The sequence below is a fragment of the Belonocnema kinseyi genome, chromosome 10 (assembly GCF_010883055.1).
Source record: "Belonocnema kinseyi isolate 2016_QV_RU_SX_M_011 chromosome 10, B_treatae_v1, whole genome shotgun sequence".
NCBI lineage: Eukaryota > Metazoa > Arthropoda > Insecta > Hymenoptera > Cynipidae > Belonocnema > Belonocnema kinseyi.
The window spans coordinates 65,069,386-65,078,987 of NC_046666.1; the positions used below are offsets into that span (position 1 = coordinate 65,069,386).

Here is a 9,602-nt window from a genome sequence, read left to right on the forward strand (position 1 = left end):
AGCTCCAAGGAGATTATGTTGAAAAATAAAAAAAAATTTACCCAAAAAAAATTGTTTTTATACTTCATTCTAAGGACTTATTGAACTACCCTCGTATCTTTCAACTTAAAATTTAATTATTCTATTTTTCGCTAAAGAATTTTTTTTTTGTATGAAAAAAAAACTATTTTGTTGAAATATATTTTTTTCTTTTAGTTTTTCATCGGCGACTCTAGAAGAAGTCACAATTAAATATAAATCTCGAGAGCATGAACCACTTGCTGAAAACAATTTGGAGAAGCAGAAATTAAGCTCAAAGATCTTTTCAATAACAGCAAAAAAGACGCCTCCACTTCAAAATTACCTATGCAGAATCTGAAAACTTAACAAATGTAAAATACGGAACTGTTTTTTTCTAAGTGCAAGATCACTCTTAACTCACGACTTAATCACGAACTCGAAAATAAATATTTTGGAGCGTGATATTTATAAATATAAATTTCCAACCCATTTCAATAAAGAGAAAAATACAGATTCTGAGTTTGATCTATAACACAGAATTTGTAAAATCAATAAAACCCAGGGAAAATTCAAAAGAAAATTCACAACTGTGCAACTTTCAGGTAATAAAATAATTCACTTGTGCGAGATAAGATAGAGTTATAAAGAGGATATCAATTTAATAAATTCAAAGATCCGAATAGATTCGATCAAATCTAAATATATCCCATCATTCTTTCATCACGTAGAAAAGTGCACGTAGAAATCTTCAAAATGTTGAAATTAAGGTTCTTGTGCCAAAAATCAGGTCTCTGGAAAATAGGGTTTCTATGATTTTAAGAATTCAAATAACCATTTCCAATGAAAAAATACAAGTTTTTACCAAAAAAAATTTTCTTACTGCGGCTTCTTACCAATTAAAAAAATGGTTGGACTTTTTGGGAAAATATTTCTTACAACTTTCTTGTTTCCTATTTAAAAAATGAGTGAATGATCTTTAAACACAGTCACTTTTTTAAAAATGTATTTAAAAAAATGTTTTGTCGATCTGTCTATCCTACGATTTTTGTCTTTGAAAGGAAAATTAAAACTGTTATACAATAATCTACTCATTAGTATTAACTCACGTTATAACAATTTTTTAGAAAAATGCCTTTTTTATTTACAGTATGCGATTGGAAGTTTCTGCATCTTCTGATTAACAAATTATTCTCTCGTAAACTATTAATGAAAAATTGATGAAAATAAAAGGGGATGTTGAAAAATGAAGTTAATTAACAATAACATGCTGATAAACGTGATATTTGTTATTTATGCTATTTTATGTCATTTCTTAATAAACAAATGCCAATTTTTCAGAGCAACAATATATAAACAAAGTGACACAATTGGCCATTTCAGCTTTTTGAATTTTTATCTCAAGAAAAAATACAGAAAGAAACTCACTATCAACTGAAATTATTACATCCGCATTTATAGAATATAAATAATTCCAATAATATTTAACTTAATCATTAAAAACAATTTTGAAAATTAATTCTCAATAAATTAGTTTTTCTCATAACTAAATTGATTTTTTCATGTATATAATTCGAGCTTCATAACACAAAAATATAGATGGTTAATAACAATTTATTTAAACAAATGTTCCAATTTGCCGTTCCCTCGTAGACAATTTTGTTCATCAATTATTATTAAATCGTGATATTCAACCAACGATAATGTTTAGAAAATTATTTTTTGTGATTGTTATGAACATTTTATTAAACAAAAAATAAAATGTGTCATTTTAAAATACAAAAGAGACGCTCTTTCACTGAATTATCTGACAATAAACTAACATTGATTCAAAAACTGGATATGAGACACTAAATATAAATTTGCATAATTGTTAATATCAATTTTTATTCGAAAATGTCTCAATATGGCGTTTTATCGTATAGAAAAAATCGATTTCTTGCTATGCGACTAGTAAAGAATTAATTAATATTGGTAATAATTAATAAATAAATCCATAAGTCAGTTAAATTATACTAACTGTGCTAAAAATATTATTTATCACTACTTGAACAAAAAATTTAATTCCGTGTATAGAACAAGGCAAAATCGACATTTGTTGAATAAAAAATGATATAAATTGGCAACAATAACAAATAGGACGATTATAAAAATGTTATTATTATTTGCATTCATTTTTCACAATCCCCTAAAATTATCATCAATTTTTCATGAATAGTTTTCGAAAGAATAATTTTTTAATCAAGCGATGCAGAAATGTTCAATCGCACTTCATAAATAACCAAATGCATTTTTTTCAACAAAATTTATAACGTGATTATTTTCAAATTTTCTTTCAACATAAAAAGTCATAGGGTCACTTGGGAAATTTCTACTCTTTAAAATTGGAAAGAGAGTTTTAGTCTTTAGAGGACATTTTTACTGCAAAAAGCGTTTTTTGTTAGTTAAAATAATTTTTTTATTTGAAATGTCAACACCAGTAGTATTATTTTGATTCTGAACATCATAAAAAACCGTTTTTTCAGAAATCTGATTTTTGACGCAACTTAATATCGGGTTGCATCAGAGTAGAATTTAACTTTACCGACTGAAAAATTATACCTTATGAACGTGACGTCACAACAACACAATATGCGTTAATTTGACCGTATTCATTTGTTTATTTCGCAGATTTTGCAGAACATTTAATTCAAATAAAGGATAAACATTTTGTAGGATTTCTTTGAAATGTGAATTCTTCGTTACAAGATATTCGTTAAATAGTTAAAAGACTCAAAAGTGATACAAAATGGATATCAATGATATCAACACAAAGATGAAGGTTAGTTTTTAAAAACATTGTTTTACTTTTAAAAGTTCCTGAATTTCAAAATGAAACTGTCTTTTAAATATTTTATTGCTATTTTTTAACGTTTTCGTGTTAATGTTATATTCTAGTCATTGTCAAAAATTAGCATACATAACCTCTTCATTGCAGCGCAGCGTAAAAAACAAATTTCAGAAAATGTAAGACCCTTCGGTCTTATTCTTTTCTTTTTTTTTCATAAAAAGCAACTGTGTAGAATTTGATTTCCATACAAAAATTGTTAGCTCAACTTAACCCAAATTTCCAGTAAAAACCGGAAATCACTTTTTCTTGGTTCACTTAATGATTATTGATTTTATTGAAAAAATCTTTGAATATGAGTTGTAGATCTTTATAAAATTCATCTTTTTTGTCGCTGATTTTTTAATTTAAAAAATCTTTATAGAAAAACAACAAAATGAGTAAAAAGGGTAAAAACAATTTCCTGATATATGTTTTTTTTTATTCAAAAATTTTACTAAACTTAATTTAATAAAATATCATATGTTTTCAATCTATGCTAGAAATTTTTTTTTACAAATAAGTACGAAAAACTACAACTATTTTTCCAAGAAAATGTAAAAGAAAAGTAAGTATTAATATAATAATAATATTAATAATATTTGTATGTACTAGTAATATTTTCCAAGAAAAGTAAATACAATAAATTACAGAAAATTATAAATTTTGTCTATTAACTGGACCAATTCGGTATTTTTTTGTTGTATTTTTAGGGCTTATATTTGGGATTCATTTTTGAAATTTTATTAATTATTTAGTACTTTTCTGGTTATTTTTCAAATTCAGAATTATAGGAATTGATGAGGCTACGTTCTAACATAGTAATAGTCGAAAAGTTTTTTAAATTTGTATTGACTTATAATTGTATGTAAAGTATGGGCGGAAAAAATGTATGTCTTTTTTTTAGCTACTGCCTTATTTAACATTCTCAGTTTAACGAGACGGTATTAATTTTATGTGAAAATTTACTATTGCGGATTTCTCTAAATTTTCCAAGTTCTAATCGTAAAAAATGAATGCAAAATCAATTTTCTTGGAAAAATGGCATAAGGTATAATAAAATGTTGATGAACAAAATTGTTCGCTAAATTATATCTACAAATTTGTTTTAAACTATTTTTTTGTTAGGCCCGTAGTTTTTGTTTTACTCGTGAGAAATAACATGAAAAATAAACAAATTAAATTGTTGAAAAACCGACACAAAAAGCAATAATATGTTCATTGACTAAATTGTTCGCCTAAATTAGGTATGAAACTTTGCTTTTGACCATTTTCTGATAGGGCGCGCACTTTTTTAAACTATAAAAATAAGACTGTGAAAATGAGTATGTTTTAAAATTAGGGGTTATTCACAAGATGCGTTTAGGGAGGGGTGGCAGCCTGCCGAAATATCATTCTCAATGTTAAGTGCAATGAAAAAAGTATCACGCGGGGGGGGGGGGGGGGACAGAAGTTCCTGAAATATGTATCACGTATTTTTGAATGGACCCTTAGTGCATATTGTGAATTGTAATAATATACATTTGTTGATATGATAAATTTTTCAAGGTCGCTGCTAATACATATTAATGCAAAATAAGTAACAGTTATTAAAGTAACCATGATAAATAAAATGTGTGCTTCAATTTGCAATACCTGCATAAGCAGTCCCGGAGCGAGCTATCGAAATTAATATAATATACATTTAATCTAATAGAGTTGAACATAATATAGAAAAGCTACCGTTTTGTGCCAATGTTAATCAAGTGCGAAGCACGAGATACGTGATTAGAATGTGTCCGTTAAAATCGAAGGGGCTTTAACAAAATATAATTCACAGTCTTAATTTTTCAAAGTTATTTTACTAATTTTAAAGGTTAGTTTCGAAAGTATTGTACTAAACTGTTGTGATATTTTTAGATATTTTCTCTAGATTCTACCCCAGTGTGGAAGTCTGTGCAAAAAAGTCGCAAAATTTCATACAATGATTGTACTCACCACATAATTAAAAAATTAAAAACAATATTTTTTTAACTGTTAGTAAAATTTATTCATATATGGTAAATAATTATTTAAACTTTTTTAAAAAGTATTTACACATTATTGAAATTTTGCGACTTTTTACACCAAGTTTGATCGTAGGGCAAAATTTATGGACAAAATTCTAAAAATACCTTCAGAATTTAGCAAATCAGTTTATAGAATTACCTTTAAAATTAACTTAAGAAGTATGGAAAATGTTAATTATTTCCAACGTTATTCCAATTTTTCGCAAACATCTCAATTTGTCATTTTTTGGCTATATATTATTATGAAATGGGCATTTTGCCGACTTATTAGTCTCAAAAATTTATTAATTTTCGCGATATTACGAGAAAAATATTTTCATGTTAATATTATAAAAATTAACGAACTTTTGCATGACCTCAAAAATAAGGCATGTAGATAATTTCCGCTGATGGTGTACATGCATTTTTCTGGAAATTATATCGCAAACAGTACAATGATTTTAAATTGACTTGAGTTAAAATTTTGAATAGGATTTTTTTTATGTTCTGAAATTTTTTAATCCGACTTCTGTAACAACCCTGTTATTATATTATATTATATTTGATTGTAGTTTAAATATTTTTTAAAAAAGTATTCAAGAATTGGAATTTGTGCAGCCAAGAAGTGATTTTTTTTCGACCCAGGATGTAAAATATTTAAAACAGCTTATGGAGATAATTTTAAACTATGAAAGTGCGATTGATATTGCAAAATGGCCTCTACGTTTAAATTATAGATATATTAAGATGCAATAATTGATGAAAAATAAATGTTAAGTTTTAGAGATGTAAGTAAAACTTAACTTTTTTCAATTTTATAAAGATTATTGCATATAGATATTTGCCATCCTAGGTCGACTTTCCGTAAAAATTTTTTCAGTTTTTTAAAATTCTTTATAAACACTTTTTAACTAGGAATTTAAGAAGATGTATTTTAATTATAAAACAAAGATTCGAGAAATTTTTGAGAACAGTTTTTCAAATGAAAAAAGGTATGCAACAATAATATACATTTAGTGAAGATCTAGAAGTTTTCTTGAACAACTTTTTCAATGGAATCAATAATTTTTACGCAAATCCAGAAATTTTTTTTTTCAGGTTTCCTGGTCAACTTCGGCATTATTGATCAGATTTTTTTATTGGGGTCAAATTTAACGTATTAGTTTTTTATGTATAAAGAAAAAGAATAGAATCTCAGGGTCGTTCCCTTTTTTAAATTCGCATTTTACGCTCCGTCCTACTCTTTATTAATTTGTCTCCAAGTAACCAAATCTGTTTTGTAACCCTTATTTAAAGAACTGAAGTTGATTACTTCTCGTATACCCTTTCGCTGTTATAAAATTAAATTTTCTATTTATAGTTTTCATCAGGGGCCCTAGAAGCAGATTTCGGAATCAAATCTGAGTTGCCCGCATATAATTCAGTAGAAGAAAGCTACCTTACAGAAGCAGAGAATAAGCTGATGAATCTCATTAATGGAGACATCCACGAGCTGCCAGAATATGAAATAGATTCTCTAGAAATGCCTGCCACAAAACTTGAAAGTATTCACCGGTGTTATCAGTGTCAAGAAGAATTCGAAACCGCCGAAAGTCTAAGGTACCACATAAGTGCCAACACTAAAAATAATCTCATAATGCCCCATGTAAAAAGTAAAAATGTTACTTCCAAATCCTGCGACAAACAGATTCAAATGTCAAACAAATCACAGAAAAAATCCCCACAAAGCCAACATAATAATGCAACGTTAAATAAGCTTCTCGGCGCAAAGAAAGAATCTTTTGTCTGCAATATGTGCGGCAGATCTCATAAAACGATGTCTTCTCTGAAAGTTCATAATAAGAATAAGCACCAATACAAATGTGCAAATTGTGGAAAAGGATGTAAAACGGCATATTTGCTTCAGATTCATATGCGAGTTCATAGTGAAGAAAAGCCTTATCAGTGCGATATTTGTAAAAAGGAATTAAAATACTGGCAAAGTTTAAAGTCGCACGTACAGGCTCATATGGAAGGTGGTAGACCTTACAAGTGTCCTATTTGTTCAATGGCTTTTCCGAAAGACTACTACTTGAGCATGCACATGTTAAAGCACACAGGAGATAAAAAATACGCATGTGAAGTTTGCAACATGGCCTTCAGGAGAAAGGATGTTTTAAAGTCGCATATGCTTGTGCATCGAAACAAAAAATGTTTTCTTTGTGATGTTTGCAACAAATATTTTGCAAAGTCAACGTACCTAAAAGAGCATAAAAAGATACACCTAGAGAGAAAGCGCTACGTGTGCAAATTTTGTGGTAAAGCGTTTATTTACGCATTTTATTTAAATACCCATATACGAACCCACACGGGCGAAAAACCTTTCGAATGTGATATATGTCAGAAACGATTCGCTAGACGTTTTAGTGTCACCAAGCACAAAAGGATTCATATGAAAGTTCGTAAAATTAAGAAAACTGCAGATCGAAAAAATAGGAAGCAGAAAGCATATTGTGATAATGATTCAAAAACTGCTGCAGGACATAAAAAAGAAGAAACACTTATCAATTTTGTGGATCAAAAGGAGACCTTGAATGAAACAGCGACTGCAAGTGAGGGACTTTATGATCAAGTTGATTTAAGTTCTGAAATAGAATTTTCAGATGTAAAAATAGAATTTAAGGATTGATGTATGCAATTCAATGCTGAATTATTTGTAATTCAGTGTTTGTTAAGTTTAATTCGAAATTACTTTTTATTTTGTATTATATCTCGGATTATGGGGTATACAATACGGAAATTTTTATTCAAATAGATCATATCAACAAATATTTTTTATTTCACTTGCATATAACACTGCACAATGTTCTCGTGCAACAACCGAAATGAAAGAAGCTTAAAAAAGTGTTTTTTTCAAGCTTCTTTAGCTTGAAAAAACACTTTTTTAAGAACAAGATTTTCATAAATTTAGTTTGTGGAATCTATTTCTTATTTTAAATATTCATATCGGAATAGTGCATATCTTCCCGAGGCCGCTTCGTAGTTCCTTGCTTTAAAACATAAAATACATAAACATGACAACTGATCTAATAACAGGAATCAGAATCTATAGAATAGATGAAAAATTAGTTTTTGGCAAATTTTTTGCGCATTTCTTATCTTAAAGCTCGCAAAAGAAGACATTTAAGGGCATGTGATACTTAGAAAATTGTCAATTTTACCAGTTTTAAATTCCCCCGGCTTTTTATCTAGAATAATAAATATTTTGTCTTAAAATTTTGGGAAATGATAGCGAACATGCTAACGGACGTCCCCACACACTTTTTTTGTAGTTTAATTCAAAAAAGTTTTAATTTTAAAAAATCTGATAAATTTGCATAGCGCTTAGGAAATAGTATCGATTTTTTCAGTGTTAAATTCCCTCGGCTTTTTTCCTATGATGAGAAATATTTTGCCTTCGAAATCTGGGAAACGATAGCGAACATGCTAACGGACGTCCCCACACACTTTTTTTTGTGTTTTTTTATGAAAAAATTTTTGATATTGCTAACAACGTGCGTGTATATTTCGAGCTTATGTGTGTTACAATTCACCGGAACGTTACTTCCAAACTACAAAATATTTTGGCCGAAAACTTTGGACTTACAAATAAACATAGTAACTAATCTCCCGGAACTAAACTTGTTTGCAGACAATCAAAAAGTTTATTTCATAAATAATTTCCAGATTATCGGAAAGGCAGAGATGAAAAACGACGTAACCTCAAAATTATGCATATGCATAAAATTTGTATTTAGCACAATAAATTTTTTTGTTATTATCCCTCAAAAAAGAGTCCGGGGACGTCCGTTAGGATATTTTATAGCATCTCCGAATTTAGTTTTTAAAAATTTTCATTTTTGTGGAAAAAAGCCGGGGTAACTGTAAGTACCACATGATCTTAACGGATAATCAATTCTACAAGTTTTTCGATTGCACAAAAAATGTCTAAACCCTGGTTCTCTAAAGGTTCAGAAGCTAATATACAGTCACGACTTTAACATATTAATCGTAACAAACTTATAAAAAGTCCTATAATTTCAAATTTAACAAAGTGATATTAATGCTACACATGACAAGTATCCATGTGGGAAATTATTTTTCCAGAAAGCAATTTCCGACTCCTTAAGGGCATGTGACACAGCTAAATACCTATATCACCGACCAGTGTTTTTCAGTTCACTGAATGTTTTTTTGAACCTAAGAACTTTTTTTGTAAATAAAATATCGAGCTGAAACTTTGGGAAATGTATAAGAGTACAATAAAGTACGTTTAGGTACTGCATTTTGGTAGGAACTTTACTGAAAATTATTTCATCTTTTTTCTGAACCTCAACATTTTTTGAACGTTCGAACTTTTTTTATACATAAAATATCGGTCTCAAACTTGAGAAATGCAAGAGCCGAAAGAAAACTACGTTTAAGTACAAAGATTAATAATAAAAAATGTAAAAAAATATACTTCAACAATCAACTCCAATGGCATCAGCCGGTAACGTTGTACACGAAAATACGAATCCTCTAGAGCCTCGTCTAGTGGTCGCCAGGTTTCGTATTTTCGTGTACAACGTTACTGTTGGAATTTATTGTTGAAATATATTTTTTACATCTTTTATTATTAAGCTTTGTACTTAAACGTAGTTTTCTTTCGGCCCTTGCATTTCTCAAAGTTTGAGACCGATATTTTATGTATA

At 28.6% G+C, this 9,602-nt stretch overlaps 1 protein-coding gene across 8 annotated transcripts in view; it reads left to right on the top strand.

Annotated features, from left to right (window-relative positions):
- LOC117181701 (zinc finger protein 2 homolog) overlaps window positions 1-9,602 on the top strand; it is a 41,707-nt gene that overhangs the window by 31,654 nt on the left and 451 nt on the right. For 5 of the 8 annotated variants that reach the window (XM_033374633.1, XM_033374632.1, XM_033374631.1 and 2 more), the window contains 3 exons: window positions 196-602; window positions 2,668-2,818; window positions 6,251-7,690. In XM_033374633.1, the coding sequence (XP_033230524.1) occupies window positions 2,786-2,818; window positions 6,251-7,558 (1,341 nt within the window). In that variant the 5' untranslated portion in view covers window positions 196-602; window positions 2,668-2,785 and the 3' untranslated portion in view covers window positions 7,559-7,690. Of the gene's footprint in view, window positions 1-195; window positions 603-2,667; window positions 2,819-6,250; window positions 7,691-9,602 lie in introns of those variants that run through there. The other 3 variants (XM_033374634.1, XM_033374627.1, XM_033374628.1) reach the window with 3 other exon arrangements.